Source organism: Poeciliopsis prolifica, unplaced genomic scaffold (genome assembly GCF_027474105.1).
Source record: "Poeciliopsis prolifica strain line A6 unplaced genomic scaffold, Auburn_PproV2 SCAFFOLD002, whole genome shotgun sequence".
NCBI classification, from domain to species: Eukaryota; Metazoa; Chordata; class Actinopteri; order Cyprinodontiformes; family Poeciliidae; genus Poeciliopsis; species Poeciliopsis prolifica.
Genome location: NW_026562377.1, coordinates 20,594,149 through 20,614,681, shown reverse-complemented (window position 1 = coordinate 20,614,681; position 20,533 = coordinate 20,594,149). Strand labels below are relative to the sequence as shown.

General features: G+C 39.5%; 1 protein-coding gene across 1 annotated transcript; it reads right to left on the bottom strand.

Annotated features, from left to right (window-relative positions):
• Nucleotides 1-1,767: 1,767 nt before the first annotated feature.
• On the bottom strand, nucleotides 1,768-20,010 carry fam20b (FAM20B glycosaminoglycan xylosylkinase). Its single transcript, XM_055058316.1, has 9 exons — nucleotides 19,805-20,010; nucleotides 17,630-17,936; nucleotides 16,993-17,240; nucleotides 15,655-15,741; nucleotides 15,464-15,573; nucleotides 9,385-9,556; nucleotides 5,003-5,194; nucleotides 2,868-2,927; nucleotides 1,768-2,778 (listed from the first exon to the last, which is right to left on the bottom strand). Exons 2-9 carry the CDS (start codon nucleotides 17,756-17,758, stop codon nucleotides 2,547-2,549), a joined length of 1,230 nt encoding a protein of 409 aa, XP_054914291.1. The 5' UTR covers nucleotides 17,759-17,936; nucleotides 19,805-20,010; the 3' UTR covers nucleotides 1,768-2,546.
• Nucleotides 20,011-20,533: the final 523 nt, after the last annotated feature.

The following is a 20,533-nucleotide window of genomic DNA, read 5'->3' as shown; positions in this document are numbered from 1 at the left end:
GTGCCAGGCCTGGCCACTCTTAAACACTAAAAGTAAATGTCAAGCGATAAGAATTAGCTGCTGTGGTGAAGGATGATGTGTATCAGAAGAGCATGCTCAGACGGGGAAAGTCCTTAACAAGAGATACTGTAAGAGTGGCGGATTAGCAGGGATGAGGGAGTTTTTTCTCTCTCTCTTTGGACACAACACGGGTATTTCTGCTTCAGCTGACACACTAAAGCGGACTAGGAAAGATTGAGTCTGTGCTGGAGCAGTGAGATTTTGGTTATTCGTCGGCAGCCCACGCACATCCTGAAGGGTGCTCGGCCGGGTTTCTAAAATGTGACGACTCATGCTCTCGCACCTGCTTGCTCGAGTCGGCCCCCGGGTCTGGAGTCAGATCTTGAAGACAGGTGGAAGAGGTCGGCCCGCTCGCAGGTGCCCTAACCACAGCTGAACTCGATCAATCGCGGCGCATTGCCCACAGTACCTCCCAACAATATTTCTGGTGGTTGTTTTGATGTTGAGCCGAGCGGCGGTGTACATTTTAGTTGTTTTGCTCCATTCTTGAGCAGAAATTCAATCTGACTGGACAAGTGAAAGTAAAAAGGTCTGCAGAAGGCAAGCCTCACGAAGATGAAAACTCAACCTGATTATTCGAACTGAGAGGAAAGTAACAAGTACTGCGCCCGAGATAAGAGCCGTGACACATTCTGTGTCAAATCTGAGTGAAATAAAACACGGCGAACAATAAAAGTAAAAGTAAAACGAAAGTCCCTTCCAGCAAGCCCAGCATTTACTGTCTAGACATAGACGGGGCTCTGAGAAACCAGCGGTGCTTTAACAGAAATCCTCTGCTTTGGTTTTTCTTGGCAATTAAATGTTTCAGATCATAAGACATTTTCAAATTCTGATTTCATTCATTAGTTGAAGAAGTGGTGGTGTCCGCCTCGGCAGCAACAGCTGTGGATGGATTTTGGTCCGCTCTTCTTTTGCCATTGCTTTGGATAACATGAATATCATGTTTCAGCACATTTTCCTCAGCGGTCCTGTCATCAAATGACGAGATATTTGACAACACTGACAACGTTCACATCAGACAGAAAAGGTCGATGTAAAAAATAAAAAAATGTAAGGGATCAACCCTCCTGCCTCCGTAAGAGACGGGGTTAATAGCAGAGTCACTGCAGGATGGCACTGACCTCAACTACACTTTTCTTTCGTGTGTGTGGTTTCGGGAACTGACGGTCTGATGGGACACCCCGCTGTCCTGCTGTAAAACCGTGACGGTACTTTCCGAGCGTCACGCTAAGACCTCTGGAGGGTCTAATAATCCTGTTAATTCACAATTTAAACTCTGTGATTAACATATTAAACGACAACTTGCTTTTCTGAACCAATTTAAGACATTTTAAGCTTTTAATTTAAATTTAAGACTTTTTGCAGACTCCCTGTAATGTTTTGAAAACAATGCCATGCAGTCATCCAATAGATTTTGTACTGACAAAGGTGCCTCCTCTACTGTCCACCATATTGTTTAAAACTCATTTGTACTTGACATCACCATCTCGTTCTTTTATGATTTAGTCAGAGGAAACTTCTTTTCTTGGCATGTTGATGAAGGAAATGTATTGCGAGAGATCAGTCAACTCCACACTTAAAGCAGGCTCTGCTGACTTGGACGGATTTCTTGCCATAATCAACAAATCCTCATTTGAAAATTGCTTTTAGAGGAAAGTCTATTGGCAAATTATTTTGGTGACCAGACTCAGAAAAAGACAACTTAGGTAGACAGATGTAGACCGTAGTTTAATGCTGAAAATGAACTAAAACACCCTAAAACCTCTGAGCCCCACCATGATTCAAGTCTGTCATGTCAGTAGCTTTGCGTTACGGCACAGTATGGCACTCATTCTCACTCTCTCCATTGAACGCTCTCTCACACGCACACGCACACACACACACACACACTCTCTCTCTAAATTTAATTTAATATTATAGCCCAAATATTTATATCCTATCAGTTCATTAATCTACATTGCTACCTAAATATTGACAATACTGAGCAAAAGTGAGTCAATGATCAGTTCCATTTAAAAGTCATAATAAACTGAAGGAACATTTTTTATATATATATAATTAAAGTAACGTCTCAGTTTATTGGCTCCTTCAGCTCTAGTCTGAAGTGTGGCTTTCTATGTATGCCGGAGACTCATCTCAAGCTTTCACACTTCTTCCTCCGTCGTCTGCGGCGAATGAGGCGTACATGAACAAGCATGACCGATGAGGGAGAGTTTGGCACGAGGTGGGAGGAACGTCGACACCAGCAGCGGTAGAATTTGCTTTCCTTTTCACGCCGGCCCGCGGAGGCTGGATGTGAAACGGTCGCGCTCTCCGACCCTTTTGGCCAGCGTTCTCCATTGAGGATCGCATTTCTCGGAGAGTCGATAAACGGATGGAGGGTGAAGAAACGCGCCGCCTTCGGTCTGCTTCTGCTTCCCCAAAGCTGCAGAGCCACTGTCTGAAGACGGCTGTCCGGACGAGCCTCGCCGCTCGTTTTCGCCTTCCTACGGATGCGGGAGGTTCATCCGATCCTCTATCAGCGTGTTGTCTGGGCCCTGTGCTTCCATGCACTGCTTCACAGTTGCTATGACTCCGTTCAGACGCCTGTCCAGAGCTGCGAGGTGAGGCTCCGCCAGGACGGGATTAATGGGATCGAAGGCGAGCGCCTGTCGCACGGCCGAACTCAGGACTCCACCTTTCAGGAAGCTCAACCTGTTCCAGGTGGAAAGACGAATCCTGTCGCAGGAAGTCGAAAGGACAAAACACACGGAGGCGACTGATTATGGGAGATCTGATGAATGTGACTTCACAGTGTGGGGACTTACATGCAGCACTGGTAGAGGGGCGCCAGGATGCTTCGCTCGTCCAAAGAAGGATTGCCGAAGCTGCCGAGAAAACACAAGAGAAGATAAAGGTGTGTGAATACTCCATGCATACATAGAACTGTTGAGCTCTTCCCTCAAAATTATTTAAAAAAAGAAAACCTTCATACTGAGCAGCAGTAGGCAACAGATACATGTTAATGTTGCTCATACTTTTACACTTACAGGCAAAACACACTGATTTAACCCACCAACATCAGGATCACTCATTCAATGAAGCAAAAGTCATCAGAGCGTACTGCCCCACGCTTTTTACATGATTTTGCATGGGCAACCACAGTTAGGACAAAAAATAATACAAAAAGTCAAATACTAATTAGAATTCCTGAAGAAATGAAATAACTACAAAAAAAAAAAGAAAATAAAAGTAAAATCCCTGCTTGCTGAGATTAAGAAGGTTTGGCTATGAGTCTATCAAGGCTTCCTGGATTCCAGAGAGAATAGTAATTTATCCCTAGAGTTTGTTCGTGTATGTTTGATATTTTTGTAAAAACTGCATCAGATCTCCTAGCTTTAGACCACCTTTCATAGGGTGGTAGTGCCAAGTAGTGAAAGCGATGGTGTGTGTATGACTTTTCCTAAAGTTTGAGGAAATGTAGCCATTGCTGCTTTTGGTTGTGGATTATTATTTAACCACCATGACAAAAAGGAAGAACTATTCGAGGAACAGAGCTTCCTCAAAACTAAGGAAGTACAAACTATTCTGGTAGTGAAATTAACTACAGATATTGTCACATTCTATATTTAGTTGAAGACATTAATTCCCTTTCCTTTTACTTCCTTTGCCTCCATTTCTCATCGTCGCTGCATCTGTGGCTCTGTTTTCGTTTCATGCTCCGCTTCTTTTCCATAATCTCCTTCTTCTCAGCTGTTCTCCCCCCCCACAGTCATAACTTTGTCGAAATAAAATTCTCCAATAGGCTTAAACCTCTGACTTAGTTTGTTTGTTTTTCTCAACTTCTCAGTTTGTGTCGCACCAAATGCTGCTCCTAAACCATTGGCAGCACCAGCACAACCGTTTTCTGTGTCGAGGTTTTTTTTTCTCTTTCTTTTGCAGAAAAATGCAGCATTGTACAGGCTGGCAACAGAAGCGAGCCAAAGGCGAAACCGAACATCCTCCCAACTGGCAGGATGCAGTCGACTCAAACAGTTGCCTGACAGACTTGTATAAAATATACAAGATTAAATAGTCCTGTCATTATAATATTTAAGACCTATAGGGAATGAATTTAAGACCATCTTATGTGTTTTCAAGTGAATGTAAGACTTTTTAAAGCCTTGATTTTAAGATTAAGGCTTTTTAAGGAGGTATAAGTTATTTAAGGTGCAGAGGTGTTTTAGATAACAATTCTCATCATTTCATTGGTTTTATCAAATGTAAAACCAACATTCCCTCCTCCTACCACTGCAGCAGAAAGGAAGTGACTCAATGTTCAGATGAAGATCTGCTGTTTGGTCTACAAGTAAAAAAGAAAATAAAAAATCAGATACACATTTGTTCTGCCAGGGAGAGACTTTACAACCAGACAAAAAAAAAAAAAAAAAAAAAAAAAAAAAAAAAAAAGCCTGACACCATGCTTCTCAGAAAAAAAGAGAAGTTATCGGTAAAACTGTTCACAAGCCAGACTGTGTTTATAAAACAATCGAATTTAAGAGCAAGACAAGAAAAACCCTCATCTTTCCATCCGAGGAGTGGGCGTTTATGACTCAGTTATAAAGCAGTTTCAGTGGCGGTGAGTTCTTGAAAAAGAGATGGGCAAACTGGAAGAGATGAGTGACAATTTAACGGGATATCAAAAGTGAGATGTAAAAAGTGGATTAACAATATCCTTATGGTGCCGATACGTTTACTAAAAAGGAGAATTTTACTGGAAGTCTTCAGGAGTGACTAATCTGTTTTTTCAGTGTTAATGCTGCACACAGACTCCGCTCCAGAGTCTCAGTTACGGTAAAAAAACAAGGGACTTTTTTAAATTTGATGCAAAACAAACATGGTACAACCTAAAAAAAAAAAAAATAATAATAATAAAAAAAATACAATCAAAATAATTTTATCTTGTGGGTTCATCAGTCCTTACCTCTTGGCGTTATCGAGCAGGATGAGCATGCTGGCTCCGCCGTCATCCTGGAAACTCTCATAGTGATGGCGATCGGCGTTGCCGATCAGGTAGTCAAAAACAGCTGTATCGATCACATCGAGGAGCCGTGGCCCCGCGTCATATGGGGGCATTTTCTTCACCGCCTCGCAGTAGCTTTCATCATACTCCCACCTATGTGGAAAAACAAACGTGAAATGTCTTTTGATGGATTACAATAAGTTTGTTTGCAATGGCAACTGGAAGTACCTTCCTGCCAGCACACAAAAAATAAGGTCAGGTGTTTAGAGAGGAATTTAATAACAAAGCTAGGTTGACAGAAAGGTCCTTAAATTCTAGACTTCACAGAAACCAAATGGCCAAATGCATTTTAAAAGACAGAAAATGAGGTGAAACGTCGGGTCTCCCATGGGACTAACGGTGACTAACCAAGATCTGCAGCTCTGTTTTTGTTTCCCAATATGATTTCCTTGAAGCTCTTATTGCACACAGACAAGAGGAACCGGTGGAGTGTGCTCGTAGCTGGCCTCTGTCTACACGGTGCAGCTGTGCACACACAGGAACCAGAAAGGAAAAACTAGAAGCCACAGAGGGGCAGAAAATCAGTTGGGCTAAATTTAGATAAAGGGGAACAAACCTGTCGGTCTGGGCTGATGTGAAGGGAAACAGATCTAACAAAACACTGTGAGAGAAAGACATTTTGGACAAAATGGACAGCATGAAAATGTATCCATTTTTGGTATGAATTGTTACTCTGCGCTATATGACCATCTTAATTCACTGATGCTCTTATGAGTTATAAAATGACTCAGAAGAGGGAAGTGGCAGCCACTTAAAATGGTTATTTTATGGAGTTTTTAGCTCAGTACGTAGCAGCATGTATGTACAATTCTGCCAAAACTATTGAGATTAATTTGATATTTTCACATAAAAAATAACTTGGATATTGCCTGACATCAAAGTCAAAGCCAAGAGAAAAATCTCTATACGTTTACGACATTAAAACGACATTCTGACATGGTCAAGTCAAAATTTTGAAAAAGAAAAATAAAGTTGTCGGGGTTTGTAAAGTCCACTTTCAGGTAGAACTTGGCTCTTTTCCTGCATTGAAACATCAGAGGACCAGATGCGATGCAACCCCGTGTTTCTAAGGAGCTTCTGAATTTACAATTTCATAGACTCCCCTGGTTTTAATTTCATAAATGTATATTTCTTTAATCATGATGAATTCTGATTTTTATTTCGTGCAAATGTACAACTTTTCAACATCAAGTAACATCACATTCTTTTCTTGGAAGCATTTCTTTTGGCAGAAATTTATGCTTCGGTTGAAATGATTTCTTTTCTTTTATCTGTATTAATCACAACAGCTCAAAATTCTTATAATAAAATTACGATAATGAATTCTACCCAAGAAAATGCTTTGGGAATGCTGCACACTCTGTTACGCAGCAAAACAAAAAGAAAACTTGATCTAATTTGTTATTAGTCAACAGAAACCGGGGGAAAAAGCGTTCAAATAAAACTAAACTTTTCTTTACTAATTTCCTGTATAGATTGAAAAACATTTGAAGTTTTAACTTTTCTGTGGCTCATTTTTTTATTTGTAAAGTATTGACATACTAAATATGCTATTCCCGTGTACAAATATATTCCTGGTAAGAGCTTCTAACAAACATTGTTTAGGTCTCCAAAACTGAGTTCTAATTAATCTGGTATAAAATGTGTCTGGTATTTCAGAATAGTATTATTATTTAAAAGTAGGCATTACTACAGTAAATTCAATGAGATAGTGCAGCCCAGTCTTGACCGAGTCTTCATTGGAGGTGGAAGAGTTTCATTTTTAAAAACTTTCCGTTAACCTTCAAAAGCATTTAGTAGGTTAAGCTTCACCCACTTGTGCTAATAGCGTCATTTCTGGTGCAATAAATGGTCATGGTATCTGCCAAATTACACAGCTTACAAACCACTCGCTGTCTGACTGATAAGCTCAGTTTCATCATAGACCGAGCTTATCTGGCATTTGTCAAAATTCATCTTTTTTTTGGAGTGACGTTGGCGTCTGTCATTATTGTCCAAAACAAAAACCTAGCTATAATGTTGTGATGTGCCTGTAATGCCTAAAAATCAAGCTAACGATTTGAAGGAATCCTTTACCCACCTGTAGGTGAACTTACATGAATACATTTTGAACAGATCCAGCAGTAATCACCAGGAGAAAAAAACAAACAAACTAGAAAAACCCTCTGATTTGCTACTTTTATTGCATCCAGTTAATTTCTCTTTCCCACAAATCAAATTCAGGGACTTCCTCTTTACCATGATCTTTTCACTGATCTCGTTAAAGAATGTTACTGTGCTAGAAGTTCCCAGGCAAAATACAATTTCACCATAAAAAGATTCACCAGGTCATCTCACTGTACAGGGGCAAGGATGTATTCGTCATCTGGACCTCCTCTGACTTGATCAGTCTTGGATTTATTGATACTCCTCTCTCCTTTCTGCCGACTCTTTACTAAGAGTGACTAATAAAATATTCTTCTTCACACAGACATGCTGTACTTTTTCTTCTACGGCACAATATTTAATTACCCATCATAAAAAAAAATACACCCACTAATGTTCCTGCTGTCCAACAACATAAGCTCTTTTTCTAAAGCTTTTGACACCATCGTCCACTTCACATTACTTAAATGTCTTCCAGATGTTTATTCTAAACAAACTGTGAAAGGTTTGGAAATTAGCTCTTAGGTGTCAGATAGACAGTTCTATTCTGACCCATTGCAATTACCCCGGGGGGTCCCACAAGGCTCAATACTTGGTCCTTTGGGGTTCCCCCCCACCCCACTTTATAAAGACAAAAATAAAATAACCTGGAAGAATTTAAACTTTGAGCTTGTCAGCTATTCAAAAGTAAGTAAAACAAAGTGAAATATATATATAAAAAATTTGCAATATCAAGGTTGAAGACTGAAGATGTGGTAAGGCATTTTAAGGATCAGTGTCTCCAGAACGCTTACTTCCCATTTTCTAGCTTGCACATAAACGTACAGTGCTATAAAAAAGTATTTTTCCTCTTTTCTGACAGGTGCATATTTTGCAGATCAATAAACACATTTTAATAGATGGTTAATAACAACAACAATTGCTGTGGAAGTGTGTCTCCTGTTTAAGGGTCAAGCTAAAACGTCATTGTATTTTTAGTCTGGACTTTGACTTTGCCTCTGAAATAACAACTTTGGTCATTTTTTCTGGACTTTGTTTCAGACGATAATTCTAAAAAAGCCTTTTCCCAGCTATTGCATCACAAAACACAGAGAAATAAGTAAAAAATGAACTAAAATCTAAAATTCTGATGAGTTTTTACTAAGATTAGCACATTGGTTGTCCTGGTGAGATAAGAGATCCAGTCAAATTTTCAACATATTATATTTTCTTACAACAGCCATTACTTCAGTAACAGCAGCTGATAAATGCTAATGACTTTGTCTTTCACCCATTGACGAATTGCTTTAACTGGCCTACTTCGTGTTATGTATGTGACATCTTTATTCTGCGGGTCAGGGCGCCATGAGGCCTGATTGAACTCAGTTATTTTTATTGGGGACAGCCCTTGATTTTAAAATGAGACAATTTAAAAAGTCGTTTTTGAATTCACATCAGGTCTGTTGCTAAAATTGATTTGATCTGAACTACTTCAGTGCAACAAAGAAGCAAATTAAAACTAAACTGTGTACAGCAATAGATATCTAATCATATTTTCAAATTTATCAATACATTAAACTAACAATGGAGAATAATAGCAAAACTGACAATGATGACAGTACGGACTTTTTGTTTTTTTGTTTTTTAAACAGCGTTAATCAGAATTTATTGTGACTACTAATTAGCTTTCTTGTTATAATAAGACGTTTTTCACTTTTAATGGTAAATTATATGATGAATGCCCGGTTCTAAATATTAGAATAAATACTCCAATTTTTTCTGCCAAATGCAAAGCATTTCCTCTTTGTCCAATTATTGCTAAAACAGAAGCTGGCCACCATCATCTGTACCACAGGTCTCTGCTCCATTCACCCATGTGAAAGCCACACTAACCATCAGAGGACTCTTGGGAAATGATGTCTGAGTCTGCAAAAGGGAATTTGTTGTTGCAATGCAGAACTGTGTGTAACTTCCCTCACCAGCAGAAACAGCATAAACACCCGAACTGCATTCTGACCTCATGTTATGAGTAATCAAAGCTCACCCGCATTCAGTCATCACCCTGAACACGCAACATTTAAATTTTCCTTGATAATCATCAAACCGAATCGCGCTCGTGTCACAGAATTGCCCCAGGCGGCCGTGAAGGCCACACCCACCTGGCCAGTTTGCCCTCTCTGTATGTGCGGCCCCACGGGTGTCTGTGTTTCTGCAGGGGCCACACGTCCGGCAGCCAGAGGGTCAGCGAGCCCTCCATGGTTTCACCGTCCGCACACGCCGGCTCCGTCTCCCGGCAGTAGTAGCACTTCCCATAGAAACACGTGTTGTTACCTGAAGAGAGACGCGATGAGAACGGGAATGATGACACGGCTGATGTGGTTAAGCACACACACACAAAAAAACAACCTAAAACATACATTTCATCAGGAATAAGTCATGAAACTGAAATTTTACGAAAAGTAGTTAAAGATATTCCAACTTTATGGGCAGCAGTGAAGTTATTGTGTTTTCTTTTTCCATCGTCATAGAAAATGTACTCTGAAAGTTACAGGTCTGCAGCATGACTGAGTTCAAAATTCATGTGTTGCTCATTTGCATTATACTAAATCAAAAAGGAAAAACAGTGAATCAGAATATTAACCCGGGTTCAGAGATGAGACAGTGTGATGTACCAAACGAACAGTGAATTCACAAGGTGTTTAGATGCCGTTTTCTTTTTTTCTTTTGATCTTTTCTTTTCCCCAGCAGTGTGATGAAAAACCCAGCTTTTCCAGATTTGTATGTTGTTTTCAGATGATTTATCAGAGTGACTAAGATCCATGAAGATTATATGTTTCTGTAAGGTTTCAGAATTGATTGGAAAAAAAAAAAACAAGCTAGAAAACCTATTAAGCCACTTGGTGTTTTGGTTCACAAAAATAACATGTAAAAATCAAGACAAAAATTTTGTAATTACAATAAGAGTCAGCAAAAGAATGACAATAGCAAGTAAATTAATGTTAGAAAATTTAAAAATGTAAATATGGAACGGGTCTGAGTCAATTCATCTAGTCCAAGTCAACACAGGTCTTTTAACAATTATTTAGTCTATTTCTACAATATTTGCATTGAATTATAACAAAGAATGACAATAAGAGTACTAGTAAAATGTACTTGTGCTATATTTTTTGTCATTAATTTGTAATCTGTTTGTAATCTGTCCTTTGTAATCCTTATTTTGCTAAGTTTTATGTTTATTTTAAATCCTACAAACAGAAATAAAATGGTTTCCCTTTAAAAATAACTAATTTCTTATAGCAGACATTTACCTAAAATTACAAGTTGTCCTTTTTTCAAAAAGTTGTGACATTTGCGGCTCCAGATGAGTTTTATCTGGCTGGCTTTAGAGACCCCTCTATGTTGTCCTACTTCCTGTTTCTTCTCTATGATCTGCCATTTCAGACAAAGATCCTGTTAGAATTACTTAGTGTATATTGTCTTATGTGTGCTGTGTTTGTTGTGTGAAGTTGTTTTGTTGTGCAGCAGCTCCCATTGTTCTGTGAGTTCATCAGTTCCTGCATTGTAGCTACAGAAAGAGCCCAATTGACCACATTTTCACCTGAAACACTGAAAACTGTGTATGAAAAGGTGAAGGACTGAAAATGATCTCAAAAACACTGAAGTTATTAAATGAGTCACTAAAAAAACCACAAACATAATAAATAAGTCAAGTTGGGGACACAGAGCGAACTTGTGTGATATAAGTGGACAACTCTGCTGTATTGTTCAATAAAAGAAAAAGAGCCAGAGCTGCCTCTACATATTTGACAGGAAAAAAACCTCTCATCTGCAAAATATGTCTTTTCTACACATGCTGGATTTTCTCAGCCAGTCTAACACTCACACTGTAAGAAATCACTTTTACCTGCGATGTAATCTGGTAAAGCTGCAGAGTAATATAAAAACCTCATCAGTCGTTATTTAACGTCTGAAATGCAACTCGCCGACATTGAACTCTGTCCACTGTATTTATCTTGTAAGATGGTTTTATATAAACCTTCTCTCAAATAAATTGATTCGCTGTCCAGATCAGTAATTAAAAGAATCATTTCAGCCAATCAGGCTGGAGAATTTTGACAATCCCAAAGGAAATGAAAATGATCGGCCCTAAAGTTTCCACACTCCCTCCAACATCAACCTGTGACTCAGCCTGTGTGTTGCTTTTGTTTTATTTCAGGGAAAATCGCGAAACTAATTAAGACTTTTCCATGTAAATTTCCTCCATCTGCCTGAAACTTGACACGTTTTCCAGTCATGCGTTGATTAAGCCAGCCATCTTCTGCAATAATAAGATTTGCTTCTTTTTCTCCGCTTTGATTTAATTTAGTGTCGAAACATTATAAGATTCCTGCCAAGATTAATATATTTTCGCATTTGATCTTCTGTTTATTTTAGATTCATCAACCGTAATATTAGCTAGGTCTGGATTACTTTCTTCTACGACTGAAATATGTCCTAACATTATTGAAAAAGAAAAAGTCTTTCATCCCCTGAGAAAGTGAAATATCACTGGCGTAAAAACATAACTTACATCAATAGCTTTAATAGAGTCAATGCTTTTTTAAATGCTGCCATGAGAGTGTGGTGTGGGTTTCAGGACTGAAATGGAAAGGCAAATAAAACCACATTTTTGAAATGTCTGAAATAAATAACACCAGACAACAGAATCAAACGCTTTTTCAGCATCACAAATAAAAATGATTGATTTTTCATCTTACTAATATGTCCCATTAAATACAGAGCTCATCCTGAGTCTGTTTGTCTTTCAGATATTCTGTTTGATTGAGCAATTATTTTCAAAATGTAGTTTATGCTTGATAGTTTAAAAAGAGTGCAATTAAAATTAATTGGTCTGACTTTTCCCCCAAAGAAATTTGAAGGAAATTTCTTCAAAGAAATTTCCTTCTTTTTTCTTTGAAGAAAGAAAAAAGAAGGAAGTGTGGTAGCAGCTCCTCTTCACCTTTAGGAAATAAAAACGGACTTACAGAGCAGGGAAAGAACAAAAAGTATTTTCATACAGTTCTGCTTTAAAATGAGGAGCCTTTCTGGTAAAGACATCTACAAAGATTTAAAATAAATTAATATTTTATTGCTGTGACATAATCACACTTTGAGATAAAAATCAGGGTTCAATTTGAGTTCATTTATTTAACGGGAAAAAATCCCACAAACACAGAATATGATGAAACATTTTATTAAAGAAATTAATCTCAGTAGTTTGACTCAACATGTGTTTTTGTTTTCAGAAAATCTTAATATTACAAAAAAAAAAAAAAAAAAAAGAAACATAAAAGGATTTTTTACATTTTGGTCCCGACTAGCAAATACTGCTATGTAATCTGTGCTACAAAACGACCTCCACAAAACGGAAAACCAAGAAAACGTCGCAGCAGAACAAGCTGGATGCTCAGAATGCTGCACCCGTTCATGGAAGGGGAAGAAATGTGGCAGAAGATTCACAAGCAATGAATGTGACTGAGAACTGGAGGAAAGTGTGAGAAGTAATGATTCAAAAGATGAGAAATAAAAGTTTGGACAATCTCATACCGTGAGATTCACTTTCTGAATTGAACTCCAGGAATAAATAAGCATGTTGTTATTCTAATTCAAAGAGGCGCACCTGTACCTTACAGTTGGTGTGAAACCGAGCAGCACAGTAATATCAAAACAACATCATCATCATTCATCATGATAGCCCGTCACCGACACATTGCACTACATGCTGGTTTTCCTCAAACTAATCTGCCGTCTCCTGCAGTGGTGTGATAATTGTTCTCCCCCGGATTAAAATGTTTGAGATCAAGCAAATTCAAATACTGGATAAAGATAACCTGAGTCAATACAAAAAGAAGTTTTTAAAGATTTCATCATTTAAAAACTGATAAAAAATGAGTGATTGAAAATTCAGTTCTTTTCAATCTACTTTAATGCCGTTATGAAATTCAAAGACTCCATGAAGTCTGAAACCAAACAATACAATTACTTTCTTGAGGCACATGAGTATGTAAGATGAAAAACACTTAAAATAAATACAAAATGTATGTTTTTTCCTCAGTCTTTAAGCTCATTAGCTGCAAAAAAGTGTATTGCTTTGTCTTGGAAAAATATCAGTAGACCTCGTGCCACACAGTGGTTACAGCAGATGTCGTCTAATTTGCCGCGAGAAAGACAAACATATATTAGGAAATCCAAACGTTTTTTTTTTCGTTAATTTTATTAAGGACTTAGACTTGTCAGAGGGTTCGTTTGAGTTTTGATTTGCTGGAACCTGCGGTGTGTCCTGCTGTATAGATATGTACATTTATATCTAAACAATTTGTAATCTGCTTGAATATCCCCGTTTCTGAGAAACTGTGGGCTTCTTTTGTTTTTTTTTTCTTTCTCTTTTCTCTTTCTTTGGTTTTAATTCTCTGAGTTGAATTAGAATAATTACCGTCATGTAATAACTACAAAGAGAATATGTTCAGATATTTACATGATTGTATGTCTAAAGTGGAAAATCTCAATAAAATATTTTGATTAAAAAAAAATCGTTTTAGGGAAATTATCTAAAACAACCTGGCTAAGTCATAAATCAGATGTCAGTAAAGTAGAATTTCATGAAAGCTGAGCTCAATATTAGAATCCAAACTACGGCCTGATGATCATCTGACCTTATATATTTTAAATATAGTTTCTCTGAAGGCTGAAAGATTTCAAACAGTTACATATTATGTAAAATAATGTAAAAAAACTGAAGTAATTATTTTGGGCCAAAGTCTAAAACAGCAGTGCTGACCTTTCCAAGAACTACTCCTATGACACGTCGACAAAGTTTTTCCCATGATTAAACTAAAGGTTGAATTTTTTTAAACTAATGATGAATAGAATCGTTTGAAGTGAGCGTCTTTCATAGGGTGGAGGAGAAACCCAGAACTGACTGGAGGGACTCGAGTTCCCATCTGGTCTGGGAACGCCTCGGGATCCCCAGAATGAGCCGGAGGACTGGATGGATTTTCATAAAGTCGTTAAGGCTTTTATATTTACAGTAACTGTGGTGCTAAAGGTGGAAAATTCCTGAAAATGTTTATAGAACGTGATGCATCATCATAGAAACGCAACTTTATAAAAATTCTTATTTTTGTTTTTTTTTTTATGACCAAAATCAGAAAATCCTTGCTGATGCATGTCTGAAGACTTTTACAGATGGATACTGGGCTGAGTAATTTTACCCCTGTACCTGCAAAAAAACACCAATTGGGTCGTCTGTAGGTTCCAAAAATAAAGAAAAACAGAAAGCAAAATTTCAAAGTATAAAATGAAGTGTAGTAATAATATTTTTTTTAAAGCAGAGTTTGGACAAGAACTACTACAAGAACCGTATAAAGTTCATGGGATGTAACATGAACTTTATACGGTTCTGTTTTTACCTTTAATTAGTTTGTCAAACTCTAAAAAAAATTTGTGCAGAGTCCTTGGTTTGGATGTCTAGACAGGTGATGAAACTGGACTTTTTCCGATTTCTTAATGTTCGTACATTCAGTCATTGTGTACAAAAGCAAAATACTGATGGCTAAAATGTGAAACTCCAGGTATGATGTTGCAATTCAAAGATCAAGAATGTTATTTCACATAAAATAAAAATACCAACTGTGAAAACCGCTGCATTTCTGCAGTGGTTTTTTTTATATTTTTTTTTTATCTTTGTGCACCAACTCCTATCATTTCCATGTTCCATGGTAAATGATACAAGCAAATTCCGGGCTGGAGGAATCTTGCCCTTCTCAGGAAGAAGAATAATTTGGCATTTATGATGAACTTTTGACTTTTTAAATCTCAAATTGGTTTGATGCATACTTCAAAAGGAAATTCACACAACAGGTTTCAGATTATTTAGATGAAGCTGCTGTACCCAGACTGGTCAAACATGTTGATCAAGTTTTTTTGCTTTATTACAGGCATCACTGATGCCACGCCCCTACAGGGTGGATTTGTAGACTATGCAGACAAAGCCAGAGAAATACAGGACATGCCAGTTTGACGAAGAGTGAATTTGAGTTTCACAAAGCTCAAAACAAACTCAGAAAGAGAACAAAACTGGACCGAAATATACGAGGATTTTTGATTCCAGATAACCGCACTGACTCAAAGCCGGAGGACTGCAAACGCTCACCTCTCGCAAGAAATTTGCATGCCAAGCAGAAGGAAAGTGCAACTCACCCTGCATGAGGAAAGTGCTCAGCAGTTGATCGGTGGCGACGGGTTTGATCTCCGTTCGCAGGTTGACGTATCGGCCCACCACCAGGGGCGCCCTCCTGAACCCCAGGATCCTGAGGACGAAAGGAAACGTCACGGATCGTTTCCAGCGAGAATAAAAGCCAGCGACGTGTGACGCTCACATACACACACACCTGTCCAGGTGGAAAGCAGCCACCTCTGCATTGTGTCTGTCGTATCCTGCGTACGGCTCGCCTTCAACCACGTAGTCTCTGTTGTATCTGAGCAAGAAAATTTGAAAAAGTCAGAATTTTAACCACTTTAAAAGGACAAGAACGTCACAGAATAGGGATGCAAGCAATTTATTGACTTAAAATTAATATTTTATTAGATCACAATTAGTTGATCTGTTGTTAGTTTATAAATCACTGAACGGTTTAACACCACAATACATCAAAGATCTGCTGTTGTTGTATCAACCTTCCAGACCTCTCAGGTCTTCTGGTTCTGGTCTGCTCTGCATCCCCAGAACCAGAACCAAGAGAGGAGAAGCAGCTTTCAGCATCTATGCACCAAAACTTTGGAACAAACTTCCAGACAACTGTAAAACAGCAGAAACCCTGACTTCCTTTAAATCTCAACTAAAAACACACCTGTTTAGAATTGATTTTGAAATGTAATATGTAACAATGTATTGTCTATTATATGTTGCATGACTTTGTGTTCTTGTGTTTATGATGTAAAGCACTTTGAAATGCCTTGCTGAAATGTGCTATACAAATAAAATTTGATTGATTGATTGATTAGTTCCAACCAATTAGCTAAAAACGTCCGCTTAGATCTTGTTTTATTGTTGTAGTTTCCAGCAGAAGGCGCTGCTGGTCATCCTTAACAGCAGCCAATAGATAGAGAAATAAAGATGGCAGAACCGCATATAGTTCATGGGATGTAACATGAACTTTTGAAATATAAACACTCGAAAAACTCCATCTTAACACTCATTCAGCCGAGCAGAATCAACTCCTCATTTGAAACGTACTCGTGCTGCGACGACGAGGATGTGATGACAAAACAGAGGTTGTTACGCAGAAAAATTTAATATGATCGAGAAAAAAAAAAACATGTCATCAATCAGCATGACTGATTTTAAAGACTAACATGAGCGAAATTTCAACATTCCCTCAAGAGCAGCCGCACCATGAACATCTCTGCTCTTGGTGGCTAAAGTGTTTCACATATTTTGATCTTTTCTTTATCTATTCAGCAGGAGGTTCCTGTTTGGTTATATTTTATAAATGTGTGAGAAAAAAAATCACAATTTTCTGTTTATTCAGTCAGTTAATATTAATACAGTTGGCAAAATAACGTTGCGATGTTATTTTAGCTTTTTAATTCAGCACATTATAAAAAGTCCATCCATTCCTTCGCGTTTCAAAACCCGGGGTTTATAGACAATGCTTATCAATTTATTATAAGTCAATCAATCAACCCATTAATCGATATCTAAATCACAGAATGATCTGAAGTCAGACCTCTTGGGTTTAAAGACCACTTTCTGTCCTCCGTCCAGCACCAGCAGGGCTTTGAGCTGCGTGCCCTTGTAGCCCACGTCGGCGCGCTCTATCCGGGCCGTGCTCAGCGAGGTGAGCACGGCGGCCAGCTCGGGGGTCTCCTCGGGGTACACCTCTCGGGGCCCCACCCACTGGCTCGCTATCTCCCACGGAGACTGGAGAGTGTGTGTGAGGTGGGCTCCCCGGGGCAGAGAGAGACCCGACTCCATCTGTGGGGATTATCACGCAGTTATAAACGCAGGCTGTAAGCATGCAACAGATGGACAATCTCTTTCATTTTTATTGTGTGAAATCCTTTTTGATGAGGCTTTATTTGAAGGGGTGTGCATAAGACTGAGTTTTCATGAACTGTCATTCGGTAAATGATGGCACTTTTAATGCAAAAATCACACATTTACTGTAACTTTTCTTTAAAAATGAAAAGAAGTGTCATTTAGAGAATGACACTTCATGACAACGGTCACAAGCATTCATGAAATCTCCTTCATGTTCATAACAAAATGTTACGTTTATGACAGGGTTGTGTCAGTGTCATGCACACCCCTTCATACAAAGTGTCACCACCTTTTCCAGAAACAGGAAACCTGTCAGTGCTGACCTTCCGGAAGGCGCGGAGGTCCCGCCGACTGGCCGCAGACCCCTCCCCTCCATCCAGCAGGAAGATCTTGGCCAGGCCCAGCAGCAGGAGCACGGCACACAGCACCACCATGCGCTGTTTGAGCTTCATCTCCGCCTCTCCCGACGCCGTGTGTGTGTGTCGCTCTCAACGAGTCAGCCCTCACCGCCGACACATGGCGACCGTCCCCGACCTGCCGAAGCCGCCCCGGAGGATCGGATGTGCCGCCCCGGATTTTTTGCCGTTTTTTCCCCTCCCGCCTCCTGGACGTCAAACTTTTGAGTGTTCCCTGCAGGGAAAGAGGAGGGGAAAGGAAAATGAGAGATGGAGCAGAACCAATCAGGACAGTTGTGCTGCTGACAACGTGTGATGAGGAAGGGATTGATCTGCTGCCCCGGCGGGTTATTCCCCTCCATCCTCTCTGCTGGGGGCGGGGGGCGACCCAGTTCTTCTGCCGCTCAGTGGAAGCCTGCCCAGCATATAACCCTGTTTCTGTAATGACTGCGACTTTATTTCAACAACAGATAAAACAGGAGATACTGCATTGAAAACCACTGAAACCTTATGCAAACATTACAAACCTGTTCTTTTCAGCTGAGAATATGACAACTGGAAATATTTTATCTACATTTTGCTTCCTAATTTAATCAGTCAATGATTTTTTTTTTTTGTCCTTGTAGTGAATTTGTTTTTATCTTGTTTGATATGTTTTCAAACTCTCTTGATTTTTCTGCAAAGCACTTTGAATTGTCATGGACACAAAATGTGCTGCACAAATAAATTTGGCTTGCCTAGAAAACTCCTGGAGTCTTTTACGTGAAACATGAAACATGGAGAAGAAAAGTTTTTGGCAGAAAGAGAAAATCGATAAATCATAAAAATGGAAGTTATTTAGCTCGTCTTAATTTATCATGCGATTAATCGATTTATTGATTATGGTGACAGGCCTGTATGTGTTTAGTGCTTAGCAGCAGCATAAATCAGGTTACTATGCAACGTTATGATCCCATACACATGACGACATCATGTCCTTTGCCTCAGACTCTGTTCCACCAGGTTGCCAGCATCAGATTATACTACATACACTTTAATACAAGGTAGTATAGCTGTCAGCCCTTAAGGAGACCCTCAGTTGTATGTCAATTGAATGTCTCAGAATTACTTCAATCTGGCTGTCAGTTTTGTTTTGTTTTTTTTGGCAATATTGAAAGTTGATGTTCAGAGAAATATTTTTCCGCCCCTTTGCTATTTCGCAAAGAGGAAAGCGAAGTGCAGAGCCGATTACCCAAAAGACTTGCAGCAAAAGCTGCTCTGCAACGCATCAACTCAGGCCTGAAAACAGGTGCGTGCCACACTTTTCAGATTGCACATGCACAGTCTCAAACACATATATTGAGGTTTGTGGTCGTTTTGACTAGAGTGCGGTTATTAACTGTTTATATAAATATACGTGTCTGTAATTTACATTTTAAACAGAATGACAACTTTACAAGACATAACATTTATGTACACAAGAACCTGACATAAAACCCGGCTGATGTCTGAGGCTGCTGTAAACCTGGGCGGTATCTGGGTCCAGAGACACCAGCACTGTGAGGCAACAACCTCCTGTCTTATTCTGACTCAGATAATAGATATTATCTATATCAGATAATGGAGACCAGATGATTCAAAACTTGTTCTGTCTGCTAAATATATTCATAAATATGGGTTGAACCTGGGCTACACTGCTGCCTCGCTCATAATATTTACCTGCCACGTTAACCTGAATGTTAGCTAAGGCTATCAAACCCCGGGTAATCCCGTCAGGCTGCTGACAGGTAAACATTTACCACACCGTAAGTATGTGGCGTGTTAGCCACGCAGGCAGGCGGTCCTGAACAATCGCTCTTTCATGATGCTGCTGCTTAACGCCTCAGAGAAAACCCAATACCGGGGGTTAAGATCACTGACAGGGCATGAACACCGTCTACACCTTCCCACACTGCTTTAAACCAGACGCACGCCCACGTTTTCGCCCTATTAGGTCACTAAACCCTCCACATCTCCCCGAACAGAGCCACCAGCCTAGCAAAGCCGCGGCTCGTTTCTTGCGTTAGCTAAAAGAAGCCGCTAGCAGGATAGCTTCCGCTGGGATCACGGACCGGGCTGGCTTACCTTACGGCCTTTTTCTGCGGCTCATCGTAAACGGAAGCGGGCTCTGGTTTTTCGGCAATGACGTGAAAGCTTGGCACAAATAATTTCGGGTGCTAGATAAAAGCCAGTGTCATTTCCACAATCCAGTCGGCTGCTCCCGTTTCTCCGCCCTCTCCCTCGATCCCAGCTCTGCCGTTGAGCGCTCACTTCCGAAACACTTCCTCCTGCTGCCGCAGCGGCTGCCCGCCAGGTGGCGGTGTTTCACCGCTGCGCCATGACGCGCCAGGCGGCTTGCGAGCTGATCAGCTGGAAACAAACGACACTTGAGACACGGTGGTTCACATGTGGGTGTGACCCGAAACCACAGGATGAAATGGTCCACTATAAAACTATTTATCATCGTTTTAACAAACCATATCCAGAGGTGTAACATCAAATTATGCGTGACATAGATTTTTATGATGATTCAAGTGGAAATTCCAGCCTTTAATTACCCTCTGTTTTCATCTTCATATTCGTTTCTAAATAAATATGTTTGAATCTTATGCTTTGACCTTTCACTTGTTGAGCTGGTCCCCTCATTGTGTGGTAGTCCCTTGATGGTACATTATGTGCTACGAAGGAAAAAACAAAACACTAATTTAATGTGGTTTTGTGGTTTAAAAACCTTCAGTGCTCTATGTCACATTAGATACTTAATAAGGCAAACATTTTTAACAACTCCCCCATTACAGTTACAGCTCAATAAAT